Consider the following 17,316-nt stretch of genomic DNA (forward strand, 5'->3'; position numbering starts at 1 on the left):
TGCCCCACACTGGGGATCTAGCCCACAACCTGGGTATATGCCTTGACCGAGAGTCAAACCATGACCTTCTGGGTCATAGATCAAAGCTCAACTAGCCAGGGTGTGTGTTTTTTTTAAAGAAGAAGATGGCAATCTCAATAGTTTCCCTGGCCCCACTCAGCATCACCTGCAACAGAGAGACCCATAAGGAACTGGATGATGGCGGGACCTACACTCTCACAGGCCCTCTATAAACTGGACCATGGCCTTCAGAATCCTCGTGGCGCAGGGGACTTGAAAGCAGCCCATGCCGAAGGTGTTAAGCACCCCGTGGAAACCATCCTCCATGTGGTGCCAAGTCACTGGGACGCCCAGGTCCTCCAGTCGCTTCTTGTACAGCAGTGAATTGTCCCGGAGAAGGTCATACTCACAGCTCACGATGCAGGCTTCTGGGAGGCGAGACACAACTTCGTCTTCGGCAAGCATGGGCGAGTGCAGCAAATCCAGAAGGAGGTCTGTCTCCAGATAAGCAGCCTCATTCAGGGGCGCACGGGCCACCGGGGGGTAGCTTGTCTTCTTAAACCTCTCTGGGATGTTCTCCGGGCTCAGCCACTTTCTGTACTTTTCCCAGAGGTGGGCAGGCAAATGGGCGCCCTTGAGGATAGCGCTTTTCCACTGGGGGCTTATGTCCAGGTAATAATGCATACAGAGGAAGGCAAAGTCCAGAGAGAGCAGTGGGACATTCTTGTTCTGCTGGAAGGACGGCAGCTGGTAATCCAGGACTTGGAGAGTGGCATAGACCAGAATCTGAGCCCGGATCTTGGGCAGATCCGACCGAGCCATACATTTTTGACAAACTGTCACGGCCGCTCCCCCTCCCACGCTGTCACCACAGACCACAACCCGGGCTGGATCCACCCCATACATATCTAGGGACTTCAGGAAGTGGATGGTGGCCACGAGGCAGTCTCTTACGGCCGACGGGAACCTGTGCTGGGGCGCCAGGCGGTATCTAAAAGGGAATCAAGGAACATGGTTTACACTCATGACCCCAGGAGAGCCCAAAACACCTGTGTCTGGCATCCTGGGCTCGATGTTCTTCCATTAACTCCTCCTTCTGAAACCTGAGCAGTTAAAGTTAAGGTATGGGGCTTAAAGGAGCTCATAGACATAAAATCCTCAGTGCCCGGCACATGGGCTCTGTAAGTGGCAGCTGCTAGTCCCACGGTCTCCATGTCAAGTTAGGGGACAGGTTGAGACCTCAAGAGCCCTGCCATCCACCTATTGGTCCACAGCTTAGCTATCACCACCAGGTCAGGAGCCCCCTCCCTCTGGATCTGCCCTGGCTCACACCCGTTCCCTACTTTTTGGATTTTTTCTTTTACGAGCAACCTCAGGCTGGCCTGGATCTAGATAGTAAATAACGCTGCCATGCTCACAGGTCTTTGTGGCCTCGCCTCTTGAAGACTTAGATACTACCGATTGCCAGCAGATAACATACTAGTATGCACCACTTTCAGATCAATCACCCCAACTCAAGCCCCTGGCTTCACTCAGGGGCAGCTGTCATGTGGGTTCGCCAGCCTGGCATTTTTCAAGAGATTCCAGAATTCAAATTTGGAGAGAAATTTCACAATTCTAAATGCTGGCCTCTAACTTAGGAAGTGCTTTATGGGATCCACAAAGCTTCTGCCAGCCATGTCCATTCTGATGCCCCCTCTTCTTAGCCGCCGGGGACGGCAATGTGTTGAGTCCTAAACCCTGTCTCCCCAGGAGTCACAACATAACGTCCTTGCAGGTATTTGCTGGCATATTTTACTGACCATCTCTTGGTCAGGACGACATGTAAGGGCCAACAATTAGGTCAAGGTTTCCCATTCTCCCCGCAGAAACAGTCTTGGAGCCAAGAACTGTAAGGTGAGCTGCTATCCGGGTCTCTCTCCCTGAGCCGGGACTGGCATCTATTTTTTTTTTACTCTACTCAGCCAGCTGTGCCCCCCGAAAGCCGGGAAATGGAGCCCCACCAAGATCTTGGCAATTGGTGTTTCTTCCCGGAGTGTGCATTTCAACAAAACTGCAGGAGAAGCGCAATCAGGGGCACCTCCCAGCCCCAGCGGGACCCCGTGCTCGCAGGAGGACAAGGCCACACCACGACAGTGACCAGTTTGCCTGACATGGAGGCCCAGGGAGGGGGCTGTCCAGGTTGGAGGTCCGCCCAGGTCTCTCCTGCCCCATGTCCACCAAGCCCTCTTCGCCCCCGTCCCAGGTTGGGTGGGTGACTGTCCAAGATCAGTTAGGACAGAGAGTGGCTTTTTAATTTTTCTCCCTTCCTTTGCTGGATCTCACCAGGGTGGCCCTCCCTCTGGAGAGCACTTGGAAATGATGTGATGGTGTTTGTGGTTGCCCTGGTGATGGCGCAGAGCACTGTGGGCATTTAGTGGAGAGACGTGCTGGGCTGTTCTGCTCAACCAGGACTATTCCACCCCAAAGTGCTGTGCTCTGAAGCTTGGCAGCTGACCCGCTTAAGGCAGCCCACCCCCCACCCAGCTTCCAAAGGATGCCCTGCACAGAGCACCCCATTGAAACATGCCCACCCCACGGGCTGCCCACAGGAAGGAGAGCCTGTTCTCTGCCTCTCCGTCTCTCCCTCTTCCTTCCTCTCCTCCTTGCTGGTGTCCTTGCTCCCGGTGTCCCGCGACTCGCTGCTGTCTGAGTCCCCACCTCCCGCCCCCTCACTCCAGGTCACAGCATCATTTCCCTGGCCCTCCCCACCCTCCCCTTTACTCACCCAATTATTAAAACCACCGAGTCACTCTCCTTGCACAAACAACAGCATATTTTGTGGTACAATCCTGGAAAATAAGAGGCTTTCTTAATTCACTAGGAAAGCTAGTGGGCTTCCTTTACCCATCATCAGCAGCCCCTGCCCACCACGTGAATGTTCATTGACACTATCTGAGAAGCTGTTTGGCCATCAGTACAGTGGTTCTGTGCATGAACTCTGGATTCAGACCCAAGTTTGAATCTCTATGTTGCCTCCTATACATCCTATATAATACCAATATGCAAATTGTCCCCTCGACCAGGAGTTCCACCGGGAGTTTGACCAGGGGGCAGGGCTGGCCCGCCAACCACCAGTGGCCCCTCCCCCTCCCTGGCTGGCCCGGCCCAATCAGCCCTGATCCGGGCGGGTGGGCCAGACCCCACCTGTGCATGAATTTCATGCAGGGTAAGGTCCCTAGGCCTGGCCTCCCTGCTTGCCCGCCTCCTCCTTCCCTAGCTCCCTCAGCACTCCTCTGCCGCCACTGGTCACCCGCCATGTTCTGTGCTGCCCCCTGGTGGTCAGTGCACATCATAGCGAGCAATCCAACTCCTGCTCTCCCGGTGGAACTCCCAAGTGCACAATTTGCATATTGGCCTTTATATATATAGATATATTTTTTTATTAATTTCAGAGAGGAAGGGAGAGGGAGAAAGAGAGAGAAACATCAATGATGACAGAGAATCATCGATTTGTTGCCTCCTGCATGCCCCCTACTGGGGATCGAGCCCACAACCCAGGCATGTGCCCTTGACAGAATCGAACCCAGGGCCCTTCAGTCTGCAGGCCGATGCTCTATCCACTGAGACAAACCAGCCAGGGCTACGTTGCCTCCTTTTCACTTGAGTTGAAGCAGTGTGAGGCACGTCCCTTCTCTCCCTGAGGCTTGATTTTCTCATCTGTAAAATGGGGACAGTGATAATCATAGGGTGTGGGGGTTTTCAGTGAGATAATGCACACAAAGGGCTTCCACAGTGCCTGCCACGTAAATCCTAATATTTGTAAATATTAATTAATAAATTCGATGTTGCCCTGGCCGGGTGGCTCAGTTGATGGAGTGTCATCCTGTGCACTGAAGGGTTGTGGGTTTGATTCCCTGGTGGAGGTGAGTAGGGAGGAAAATGATCAATGTTTCTCACCTCTCTCTCTCTCTCAAATCAATGAAAAATATCTTCAGGTGAGGATAAAAATTAATAAATACTTGCTGTTCCTGTCATTTATTAGGCGGACCATACCCAAACCATGGCTGCATCCAACTCCTATTCTCAAAGACTACTGCAATAGATCCTGGCATCCCAAAGACTAGAAAGCACCCTAAAGGTGTTCCCCTCCTCCCCCTAATTCCTACAGTTGGGGGAGGGGGAGATTAAGAGAATAAAATTGTCTCAATTGTGAGTTTTTCCCCTCTCATTAATTTTCCTTGAATCGTTGGCTTCACATCTGTTTGTCCCAGAATTTGTCTCAAGGAACTCCTGATATGAAACAAAATGATATGTTTTAGTCATTTTCATGTTTTAGAAATCCTTATTTCCAACTAAGTAGAAGCGGTGGCCACACAACATTGCGAATGTACTAAATGCCACTGAACTGTACACTTTCAAATGGTGAATTTTACATTGTGTGAATTTCATAGGGATAGACCGCAGCCCCCGCTTTTTGAAACTTTGCTTTTACGAAACACCTACGTTAGTTAGTACCTGTTTTTGGCTAACCAAAGGAAGTCCCAAGTGGATTTTCACTTTTACAAAGAAAAAAAAAAAAAAAAAGCCGAAACCGGTTTGGCTCAATGGATAGAGCGTTGGTCTGCGGACTGAAAGGTCCCAGGTTCGATTCCGGTCGAGGGTATGTACATTGGCTGCGGGCACATCCCTGGTAGGGGGTGTGCAGGAGGCAGCTGGTCGATGATTCTCTCTCATCGATGTTTCTAGCTCTCTATCCCTCTCCCTTCCTCTCTGTAAAAAAATCAATAAAATATATATAAAAAAATAAAAAATAAAAAATAAAGTCTAAGAACTGATGACAATGGGGCAAAAAGTATATATAAAAAAAAAAAGCTGTAACCGGTTTGGCTCAGTGGATAGAGCGTCGGCCTGTGGACTCAAGGGTCCCAGGTTCAATTCCAGTCAAGGGCATGTACCTTGGTTGCAGGCACATCCCCAGTGGGGTGTGTGTAGGAGGCGGCTGATTGATGTTTCTAACTCTCTCTCCCTCTCCCTTCCTCTCTGTAAAAAAAATCAATAAAATATATGAAAAAAAAAAAAGGTGAAAAGCAACAGCGTCTGTTTTGCAGAGAGCCCTTATGGAGGCAGCACCACCTTACCCCACCCCCATCCCAGCAGGGAGAGTGGCCCCTGCCAAGCTCCTCTCACGGGGACACGCCTCATCTCAGCCTCCAGCCCAGAGCTCTGAACTGAGCATCTGGGCTTTATCTCAGCTTATTTTGTGCAACCACCAGCAAGCTGGGTCCTAAGAGAACTACTTCTTTGCTTGACATCATTTCGGCTTAGGAAGGCTGTCCTCGGGACGCCCTACTTTCACAGAGTGGGGGGACCTGAACAGGCATAGGTTGCTCTCTTCCTTCCAGAAAGAGATCGATACATTCTGTGTCTTCGCTGCCTGAACGAACTGGGACCCGCTAGCTGCCCCGGTGTTCCCAGGTCATCACGGCGGCGTCCAGACCCCAGAAGATGACAGGAGTGCAGCCTCATGCCGGGAGGCGGGTGCCCCCCACACTGCTCGGCCTGTCACACCGCAGGCCGGGTCTCAGGGGAGGACTCTTACTAAAGCTCCCGAGGATCGTCCCCCCGCCGTGGAACAGCAGGATGCCGGGCCGGAGTCGGCGGGAGGTCCTCCTGGGCTGGTACAGCTTCACGGGGACGGTCCCGTAGCGGAGGTCGGTGACCACCACATCTGGATCCTTGCTGAACGGCAGCAGGTCTTGCACGAATTGGATAAACTGGGGCATCGAACAGATTCTCAGTTTCTCAAGAATCAGCCCCTGTTGGCCAGAGAAGAGGAAATGCAGTGGGAAGGATTTCGGCGTGTCCCTGGGAGTCCTGCCGCCCCTCGGCCACACATGCCCTCCGCAGAGGGGTGGCCCCCATCCCCCAAGCAGATGGTCCCAGGCCGGCACTGGCCCTGCACCAGAGCGCTCAGACCTCTCCCCATCCCCGGACCCTGCACAACCCAGCCCTGCATACCAGGCTCTGGCCACCCCTGAGGGTTCCCCACCTCCACAGGGTCCCTGCTCCAGCTGGGCCTGGACCTGACATTCCTTCCAGAGACACCTCCCCCACCCGGACCCCCTCCCCCAGCCAACCTGACCCTCCCAGTCGTTGTTGCTATTTTTAAGAGATAATGACTGCATTGTGGTGGTTTTTCTAAAAGGGGAGGGTGGAGTTCTTACCTTTTAGAGATACCTATGGAAATAGTTTTGGATAAAATAATACGATATCCAGCCAGGCCAGCGTGGCTCAGTGGTTGAGCATCCACCTATGAACCTGAAGGTCACTGTTCGATTCCCGGTCAGGGCACATGCCAGGGTTGCAGGCTTGATCCCCAGTGTGGGGTGTGCAGGAGGCAGCTGATCAATGATTCTCTCATCATTGATGATTCTCTCTCTCTCTCTCTCTCTCTCTCTCTCTCTCTCTTCCTTCCTCATTGAAATCAATAAAAAAATTTTTTTAAATATAATATCCAGGACTTGCTTCATAAGCAAATGGGAATGAGGGACAGATTGGGGACACAGATGAAGCAAGATGGGCCAGGGTCACTCAAGCTGTGGGGTGGGGACGTGGGGATTCTTTCTACTGTTGGTGTATGTCTGAACGTTTGCATCATAAAAAAATAAAAACAAAGTGGGGTCTGCCCCTGGGCACCATCTTTCCAGGGTTCCTAACCTTTTCCGTGCCAAGGCCTCTGGGCTGGTAGTGAAGCCTGTGACCTCGTGGCAGAATGTTTGTGAATACATACATGGGATTGCAAAGGAAGGCAGTTTTATCTATATATATAAAAGGCTAATAATGCTAAGTGTCTGACCCTTTGACTGGTGGCTATGATGCACACTGACCACCAGGGGGCAGACACTCAGCGCAGGAGCTGCTGAGCTACAGTGACTTGGCAGTGGCAGTTCTCGGGTGACGCACCCCGAAACCAGAGAGGAGGGTGCCCAATTCCTCGAGGGGCCACACAATTCCACCTTTGGCCATGGGTTATGTTGTTGCTGGGGCACTGTCGGCCCGAATCTGGTTTACTGCACACTTATATTTGCGTTCCACACCTTGAAGACAGCAACTTTGCAGAGTGCCCTCTCACACTCTAGGACCCTCGGGGGATGTCAGAGAGCCGGTTTCAGCCCGATCCCCGCAGGCCAGGCCGAGGGACCCCATCTGCCGGAGGGACCTCGCTCACTCTGCAGATGCTCTTCCGGCCATGGTGCCACCCCAGGTGCAGCCAGCAGGGGAGGGTCCATGGGAGGTTGGCTCCAGGGCGTGTCTGGCCCATATTGCCTAGTCCTACCCCAATTGATTTCCTTTCAATGTGCAGGAATCCATGCACCGGGTCACTAGTCCTATATAATAAAAGGCTAATATGCAAATCAACCGATGGCGGAACGACTGGTTGCTATGACATGCACTGACCACCAGAAGGCAGATGCTCAACGCAGGAGCTGCCCCCTGGTGGTCAGTGCACTCCCACAGTGGGAGCACCACTCAGCCAGAAGCACTGAGCCGGCACATGGCTGGTGAGCACAGTGGCGGTGGTGGGAGCCTCTCCCGCCTCCATGGCAGTTGGACAACCCCTGAAGGCTCCTGGACTGTGAGAGAGTGCAGGCCAGACTAAGGGACCCTTCCCCCACCAAGTGCACAAATTTTGTGCATCAGGCCTCTAGTTTTAATATAATCATCAAAATATTGAAGTGAATGTGTGATGTCATACTATGTGGGCTTCCTTATTAGCACACTAACTGGCGAGATCTGGGGCCTGGTCTTATACTATCACCATCTCAAAGGAATGGGGTAGACATGGGAGCTTTCACAGACTCTGCCACCGCTGTAATATGCTCAGAAAATATGTGATCCCTCTGGTGACCAAGTCACAGCTTCTGCTGTCTCAGCACTGGGTTATCACCCTCATTTAGAATGGGAAGAAATAGTATATTTTCATTAGAGGTTAGGGAAAGTGGGGTGATTTTTACCCCATCTAAACTCACAGACGCCCTGCCTTCTGTCACCCTTGGGGGCTTGGGGAACCCCATTAACAAGCCCTGTCTTACTTCCCCACAGCACTTGCCACTCTGTGAATCGTTTTGTTTGCATGTTGCTGTCTCTTCCCCACCCCTCCTATCCCCCAATCTCCCCCACTCTGCAGGAAGACTCTAGCTGGGACTTTACTGCCATCACTGACCCTCAGAGCTAGAGCTGGCGGATGGCAGGTAGTAGTGGCACAACACATACATCTGTGTAGGAAAAAACCAAATCAACCAACAGTGCTAAGGCTAATATTTATGGAGAGCTCACTCTGTGCTGGGCCTTCAGACACACACTCAGCTCACTGCCTCGCCACAACAGGCTATGAAGTCGGGACTGTTACTTCCCTGTTTTGCAGATGAGGAAACCGAGTCGCTGTGTTTGGGAACCCCGACTGTAGACGATGAAGGTCAAGGCCAGGAAGAGGCCAGGAGCGAATGATCACCTGACCCTGGGCAAAGAAACCTGTGGTACCTGGGTGATTCTGCATCGATGGTTTCCCATGAGAACAGGCGTTTGCAATCGCTTGTCATTACATAAGAGACTTAAGAAACGGATTTTCTATCTGCTGTTTCTGCCAGCCCTCAGAACAGCACGGCAAACCCTTATTGCCAACCTCAACACGATTCTCGCCATGACCTACTTACACAGATTTCGTTAAACCACACACACCAACAACAGCAAGCAGAATCTAATGCCATACACAGTCTTCCATCTTGCCCAGCCAATGTGGCTCAGTGGTTGAACCAAGAGGTCCCCAATTCGATTCCCGGTCAGGGCACGTGCCCTGATTGCAGGGTCGATCCCCAGAAGGGAGCGTGCAGGAGGCAGCCGATCGATGCCTCTTTCTCATGGATGTGTCTGTCTCTCTATTCCCTCCCCCTCCGTCTCCCAGAAAGAAAGAAGGAAAAGAAATAGGAACAGTCTTCCATCTCTCCGAGGCAAATTATACGTTTCTATAAAGCCACCTTCTGTAGTTTTGTTCATCTGTACTCATTTGCTAATTTGCTAGCGCGCCTCTTTATTTTGTCATTGGCCAGTTCTAGCTAGCAGGTAGGTAGTAAGAGGTCCCCCAAAGATCCAGAACAACGCATTCCTGTCCTCATAGCTTCACAGCGTGGTGAGCGGTGAGCGCTGTGAATGAGGTGAGACAGGAGACAGGGCCAGTGAGAATGAGAACGGGAATCATTCTTTGAATTTTGTGGCTCTCAGCCCATTCGGCTTGGGAAACTCTGGGAAGAGGTTGAGAGCCACTGGTTACCTAATGGGAACTATTCAGGCTCGAGAATATACTGTCAGCCTCTACTGTCAGGATATTAATTCAACTAGAAGCTTCTGCTCTGCTTTGCCAACTCTCTCCTTCACCTTCCCAACGAGGGGACAAATAAGACTCAAAGCTCACCCATGCCACCAGCAGCCGGAACCCGCAGTTCAAGACCCACAGCTTCACAGGGTGGCCGATGGCCACGGGGATGTCCACGGTGAAGAAATGGCTGCCGATCACCCACAGCCCAACCCCCAGGAAGAGCAGGCAGGGGGCCCCGAGGAGGGCCAGGAGGATCGCCATCTGTCGTTTCCACCACAGAGGAGGCCACCAGCGGCCGCGCTCAGCACACGCCACTTAGGACACCGTGTGGAGCCAGCAGATCGCCGACACTTATATCACAACCTGCCTTCCCCACCTCCTCACGTCCCTGACGCCCAGGCCGGGTTGAGTCACAGACTCGAGTGAGGACCTGGCTCTGCAAAGCCCACGAAAAGGAGAACGCGGCGTGTGCAACCTGGCCCGGCTGGAAACCGGGGCTCCCGGTGCCAGCTTCCATCCTGGCACTGCGGCGAGAAAGGGCCCTGCTCTAGGAAGTCAGCGTGGACATCTCTGCCCTTGGACCACTCTTGCTGCTCCCGAGTCTGCGCAGGCGGCCTCAGGGCTTTGGCACTTGTGCTCTGTGCAACATTCTTCCCTCAGCTGTCAGCCGAGCCAACCCTCCCCTACTGCAGGCCTCTGCTCTAATTCTAATGTCGCCTGAGGGAGGCCACCCTGGCCACCTTATTTCACACACACACACACACACACACACACACACACACACACACACTGCTTAATTTATAATTATGTCTTTTATTATCATCTGACATAATACCATGCTTCACTTGTTTGTTTACTGTCTGTAGAATGTAACTTCTGGGGAGACAGGGATTTTTGTTCTGTTCCTTGCTTTATCCCCAGAGGTTTGGTACTTAGCAGGTGCTCAGCAAATGTCTACTGAATGGAGGAATGAATACATAGACACTGTTGTTTGTATTTAAAAATCTTTTTATTGATTTCAGAGAGGAAAGGAGAGAGAGAGAGAGAGAGAGAGAGAGAGAGAGAGAGAAACATCAATGATTAGAGAGAATCATTGATCGGCTGCCTCCTGCATGCCCCCGACAGGGGATAGAGCCCGCAACCTGGGCATGTGCCCTGACTGGAGAATCGAACCGTGACCTCCTGGTTCATAGATCGAGGCTCAACCACTGAGCCACGCCAGCCAGGCTTGCAATCACTTTAGAATTTGGAATTATATGTGTTTGTTTTCCCTGCTTATTTTCTGTCTCCCCAAGGAAATGACAATTCCAGCAAGGAGCCATGTCCATTTCACTCACTACGGCATCCCCAGTGTCTAGCACACACTATAGGTGCCCAATAAATCATCATTGAATGGACGGATGGATGATGTCACGTGACCTGGGGAAAAGGGCAACATGGAGAACTCGGGTCCTCTCTCTGTTTGGTTATGTTTATTGTGGGTGCTGGTGGAAGTGAGAGGAGGTGGAATTGCATAAAGCCTGGAGACAACACACATGAAATCTGTGTGAAGTTTATGGCTTTTGAAACCGTCTTCGACTCCTTTAGATTTAGATCCTGCAGCCCCTGTCTCCTCCATGTTACCCCAGGTCCCCAAGGGCCCTTGACTGCTGGGTAGGGAGAGTTCCAGAACCCGAAACACCTTTAGTTCCATTTCCACAGATGAGGAGACAGAGGCTGTTCGATGAAGCAGTTTGTCCACAGTCAGGGGCAGACAGCGCTGGGATTCAAACCCAGCTCAATTCAAATCTGACTCCAAGGCCAAGTGCATCCGTTTCCAGCAACCCACCACAGTCCACCTACCACAAAGCTTATAGAAACCACCGAGTTCCTCTCTTTTTGATGCATCCACATTTTAATGATTTCCCATCATACGGTTCTTGAAAATGCCTTCCTGTGAGATGACTTGGGCAAAAATTCTTACTCATTGTAAAGATATGAAAGCAGAAGCTTGGGGTAATGGGTGTTTGCATTATTATTTAGGAAATCCAATTCTGCTCCAAAGAGAGAACAACAGGATGAAGGAAACTCAGTGTTAAGCACAGATGAAAGTAAATCGGTACCATGAGGCACAGATAAAACACATAGGGAGTGTTAGGGATAGACTGTGAGTAAACACAGAGCTTAGAGACACAGGGAGAAATAACACAAGTGTTCGCGAAAGGCAGTAAGCAAGATAGTAACTGTACCACATATTAACAATAGAGTCCAGACACAGAACACGGAAAGATCGAGTGGTAAGTCACGAGAATGCCAGGACTGGATTGACAGCCACATCATCCTAAATTGCTCACCCATTGGTAACACCCAGTATGGCCCCACTCTGGCCCTACGTGTCTTTCCCGAAGAATGCTGACAAAATTCACATCTACTCAGCAAGCCAATGAATGAGCTCCTGCTGGCCAGGTGTACCGGTCCTGCATCTCTCCGATGGAGTTAGTGTATGCTGGTTCCGGGCAACCTCCATTTATTGGAACCCCTCCAGTGCTCTTAACCACACCGAGAGAGCTCCCGCTGAATGTGGCAACGAGAGAAGACCTGTGAATAGTGCCCAGGAGGAGCAGGTTGTTAGAGAGTGGGAATTTTTGAGCACTACTGAGGCTGTGGACTATGCTCCAGATAGAGTTGTCAGTGCTGACACCAGGCCAGGCCTTGAGATACGGTCTCATGGCCCCTTCCCAGCACATAGGCCTTCTTTCATAGATCACTGTCAGCTTTCTGAAGAACAGGATGACCCTGTAAATAACATGGTCATCAATGGCATGACCCTGACGTTGCTTGAGAAAACTGTTTTGTCTTGGGTTGCTTGCTCTGCAAAAACAGGATGTGGTTAATGGGCTTAAAAGTGGACCTGCACAAAGGGTGGGGGCTGCTCTCTGGACTCCCTGCATGGAGAAAGACAGAGCAGTCGCCAGCCGGCTATTAAAGGCTACCTAAATTTTAATTTGGTCTGGACTCCAGTGGTCGTTCACTCGCCTTCACTCCACAACACAGGTATGTATCTGCCACCCCCTGGCACCTAATTCAATGTGGGCCACTTACCTTTCTCTTTCCCCTTGCTTCTTGCTATGTTTTAAATGGGCTTAAACCTTGTGACTAGACCATCTCAATTTGGTCTGTGACCCTGCTCAGTGACCTCCAGAACTCCTTGCCTGGTAGTATTTGGGGCTATTCCTGCACGGGGGTAAAGTTTCACAGCACACACGGCTGATCTTGAACCAGCAACTTGCCTATGACCTTTGCCTTCTTCATTCTGCTTGTATGCCGCCCCATGTTCCCCTGGAGTCTCTCCATCGAAATCGGCTCCTTCCTCTATGGTTGGACATGCCAGAGAGGCCGCACCATTTCACATTCCCACCAGCAATGAAGGAGTGATCTGTTTGCTCCGCATCCTTGCCAACACTTTATGTGGTCACTAATTTCCATTTTAGCCAACCTGGTGGGAGTGTGGTGCTATCTCATTATGGCCCCTATGTGTTCCTGGTCCTTTAATAGCTGTAACAAGAGAACGCACGTGGAGCATAGACGGTAGAGTACACATCAACCCAGCAAGGTGCGGGAGAAAGATTCCAAGGTGCACACACGAAGATTTCTGCAGCAAACCTATGAGCACTGATATAAGCGAAATACATAAGGGCAACAGCTACCATCATCCCAGCTGCGATCTGAACGCGCCAACAAATGGGCTCGGATCAGATCTGGCTGCCCACCAAGCCATGAAAACAGCTCTCCGTTTTCCCAGCTGCCGGGACTGGCCCTGAAGGTGAGGAGCCTGCACCTGCTGCTGAATGACTCCAGGTGGCCTATTTCATGGAGGCGCCGCTAGAACGGACTCCGCGGGTGGTGGAGAGGAGAAGCTGGGAGACGACACTGTTCGTCGATTCAATGTTTCACCCACCCGACAGGTACTTGTTGAGTAACCACCCTGTACAGCCATCGGGGTGCTTCCTCTGTGGAGCCGGGGGAGGGAGGCCCTCTGCAAAGACTGGCTGCCTTCCCCGCCATTTCTTGAGCATCTGCCAGGTGCCCGGCAGGAACTCAGTGTGTCAGTCTCTGAGTGGGACAAAGGCCATGCTCAAGGGTACAGGCCACAGGTAAGCCTGTGGTAATAGCACCCTGAGGGTGGAAAAGGTGCGACTGGAACAGGGTGGCCACAAACATCCCACAGAAATTAGTTGGTTAGCTTTATGACCAGGCTTGGCTGGGACTGAATGAGGGAGCTCGATCGGTTACTCTGCAAACAGGATCATCAGCTCAAAGGCGCAGCATGGGGCGTTGACTCTCCTTGGCCTACATATATATACCTGTGGGCCCTCCATGCGGCTTCAGGGAAACACCAAAGGCCTCAGAATATCCTCCAGGCCCTATGTGACTCCCCACCCCACACCCCTCTCCGATGTCCCTCGTCCCCTGCTCCCCCTGTCCTAGCCACACTGACCTGCCTGCAAAGCCCCCAGATGGAGACTCCAATCAGCCAGAAAGTAAACAGCAAAATGAAATCAGCTCTAGCTTGGGTTTTATCCAAGTCAGAGAATTAAAAAACTAAAAGGGAGCCCATTTTACAAGTAAGAGCACCAAGGTCCAGAGAGGTTAAGACACTTGTTCTGAGTTACCCAGCTGCTGCCAGCAGGTTTTGGGCTCATCTGGTGACCAGTTTGGCAATGTCTCCATTTCAGCTGCATCAACTTTTCAGCCACAGTTTGAAATGGGAATTAACACATACGTAAATGTCACGTCAGTTTCTGTAGCTGGCTTGGCCTCCTTCCTCTCTCTTCCAATGGAATGTTTTTGCTCATTTTTCCGCTGCAACAATGCTCATGAGCCATCGCCCACTGCCTGGACCAAGAATGCAGGTAGCGTCAACTTATTGCACAGCTACTGTGTGCACACAATTTATCCCAGTTCATTTATTTCATTTCTATATTGAACCTTCCTGGTGGCCACTATCTCCACCCCCTGCCATTTATTTTATTTTTTTAATTTTTTGCTAAAAAAGCTAAGACTCAATAGAGCTCAAGGGCATCCCCATGTAAAGCATCGAGGCTCTACCTGGGGAGGCCCTGTCCCTACAGGAGTGGAACCCCAGCACCTGTCCCCAGGAGACAGGCGCAGGGCGGGGCCTTTTGAGTCATAAGCCCAAACCCTAGGTGGGCTCCTCGGATTGCAAAAATCACATAGGATGCCCTGTGCTCTCGTCACAGTTATAAAATCAGAGATGAGAGAGCTGGCCGGTGTGCCACATTCAGCCGGGTGAGAAAAAACAAATCTCAGGTGGGAGACATTCACCCCACCCCTTTCTCTCCCCTCCTGTCTCTATTCACAGACCTGACCTACTCAGGGTACGGAATCCGCTTTATATTCCTCGTGTTAACCATGTTTTTTTTCATTCTGATGTTTTCACATCTGTGACCCTGCTGATCCAGAAGGGACTGTCCCTGCCAGTGTGAGCCAGGGGCTAGCGAGAGATAGTAAAGAGCGTCGACCTATGAACCAAGAGGTCATGGTTTGCTTCCCGGTCAGGCACATGTCCGGGATGTGGACTCCATCCCCAGTGTGGGGCATGCAGGAGGCAGCCAATCCATGATTCTCTCTCATCACTGATGTTTCTCTCTCTCTCTCTCCCTTCCTCTCTGAAATCAATAAAAAATATTTTTTAAAAAACACCCAACAAATAAAAAAATCAAAACAGCATCCCCACGAGTGAGCTTTCCACATGCAATCCAGAGCCCACACCTCCAAACACCTCCTCCGTCCACCTGCCACACTCCAGGCCACGCTCCCCCGACGTAACCACCCACGGCCGGGTTCCAAACAACTAGGGACAGCACCTATGGCAGGGAGCCCCTGAAATTATTCAAAGTAGCCACCCCCAGGCCCGGGTGCCCTGCCTCGTCTGTTCCTCCCACGGGAACGCTCTCCCTCTGCCTCCTGCCCGGCCCGGTCTCCCCCAGGGGCCTGGCAGCCCAACACCAAAGGGAGAGCGCGGCTTCTCACCCAGTTCCCAAACCTGAATCAGTTCACAGATCCGGAGCCCGGATCGAAGAGGAGGCCAGGTCCCCTCGAGGAAGGAGCCTGCGTTTCCCCTCAAGTGTTTGTATCCCACAAAGCCTCCTCCCAGGCCTCCCTGCAGGCGCTGCAGCCACTCACCAGAGTGACTGTGCTGGAGGAAAGGAACACAGACCATTCGGGACACCACCCCCCCACACACATGGTTCCCCTGCTTACAGTTAGTTTTTGTCATTTATTTTTGCGTTTTAAAAAAAAATTCTTTTTTTTTTAAATATATATTTTCTTGATTTTTTACAGAGAGGAAGGGAGAGGGATAAAGAGTTAGAAACATCGATGAGAGAGAAACATCGATCAGCTGCCTCCTGCACACGCCCCCACTGGGGATGTGCCCGCAACCAAGGTACATGCCCTTGACCGGAATCGAACCTGGGACCCTTCAGTCCGCAAGTCGACGCTCTATCCACTGAGCCAAACCAGTTAGGGCATTAAAAAAAAAATCTTAATTACAGTTGACATGCAATATTATATTAGTTTCAGGTGTACAACATAGTAATTACACACCTATATAACTTGCTAAGGGATCACCCTGGTCAGTCTAGTGCCCACCTGACTGTATTGTTACAATGTTACTGACTCTATTCCCTGTGCTGTACTTGACACCCCCCTGGCTGTTTTTACAATTGGCCATTTGCATGTCTTAATCCCTTTTCCTTTTTCACCCATTTTCCCAGAGCCCCTCCCATCTGGCAACCATCAAAATGTTCTCTGTTAAATGAGTTTACTTCTGTGTTGTTTGTTCATTTATTTTGCTTTTTTAGATTCCACATGTAATTGAAATCATGTGATATTTGTCTTTCTCTGTCTGACTTCTTTCACTTAGCATAATAACCTCCAGGTCCATCCATGTTGTTGCAAATAGCAAGATTTCCTTCTTTTTTTATGGCTGAGTAATATTCCATTGTATGTATGCACCACAACTTCTTCAGCCAGTTGTCTTTTGATGGACACAAGTTGCTCCCATATCTTTCATATCTATAACAATAAAAGTGTAATATGCTAATTAGATCGGACAGCTGAACGACCTTCCGGATGACCTTCTGGACGAAGCCGCAGCGGTGGGGGCCAAGGCAGAGGCGGTTAGGGGTGATCAGGCAGGCAGGTGAGTGGTTAGGAGCCAGCTGTCCCCAATTGCAAGAAGGATGTCCCCCAAGGGGTCTCAGATTGCGAGAGGGTGCAGACTGGGCTGAGGGACTCCCCCCCTGCCCCCATGCCGATCAATGATTGATTTGATGAAGCAAAAATCAAAATTTCCCTGAATTTTGTGCACCTGGTCTCTAGTTGTAAATAACACTGCAGTGAACATAGGGGTGCATGTGTTCACAATCCTACCACCCATGCACAGGGTTCCCTTTTCTCCAATACTTGTTTGTTGACTTATTGATGATAGCCATTCTGACAGGTGTGTAGACACTGGTTATGAATGGACCCTGATCCCAGGACCAGCAGCACCAGTCACAATGGGGATTACTGTGGCCAGGTGACAGAAGAAGTCTTGCCTCAAGTCCAACTCACAGAGGGCCCGTCGGCCCACAGACTTGGGCATCTGAACTCCTATTTCCCGAGTGTATCACTGGAACAGGTACTTGGAAACTGGCAGCGTCCCCACGTGGGCTCTCTGACCTAAGAGGGGAAGGCCATGGAGCAGAAAGGGCTAACTAGAAGGCCCTGGGCCTTCCCCTCCCTAACAGAGGAAACCAGACACAGAGAACTGCACACCTGCCTCTTCCCCCGCCCCTGCCAGGGAACTGCAGAGATTAATGCCACCATCAAAGACGTCCAAGAAGCACCTCGCACACCCCAATTTCACTCACCATTTTGGAATGTGCAGAAGCCGTCCATCTTGCAGAAGGACT

The 17,316-nt window shown here is 51.1% G+C and overlaps 1 protein-coding gene across 1 annotated transcript; it reads right to left on the reverse strand.

Moving 5' to 3' along the window:
- Window positions 1–216: 216 nt before the first annotated feature.
- LOC307103608 (arylacetamide deacetylase-like 3) lies at window positions 217–9,616 on the reverse strand (the record flags this gene model as incomplete). The annotated part of the gene is made up of 4 exons (XM_079778037.1): window positions 217–991; window positions 2,768–2,831; window positions 5,582–5,798; window positions 9,452–9,616. The coding sequence occupies 4 exons, from the start codon at window positions 9,614–9,616 to the stop codon at window positions 217–219; spliced, it is 1,221 nt and encodes a 406-aa protein (XP_079634163.1).
- Window positions 9,617–17,316: the final 7,700 nt, after the last annotated feature.

Source organism: Cnephaeus nilssonii, assembly GCF_951640355.1.
Source record: "Cnephaeus nilssonii genome assembly, chromosome: 7".
Lineage (NCBI taxonomy): Eukaryota > Metazoa > Chordata > Mammalia > Chiroptera > Vespertilionidae > Cnephaeus > Cnephaeus nilssonii.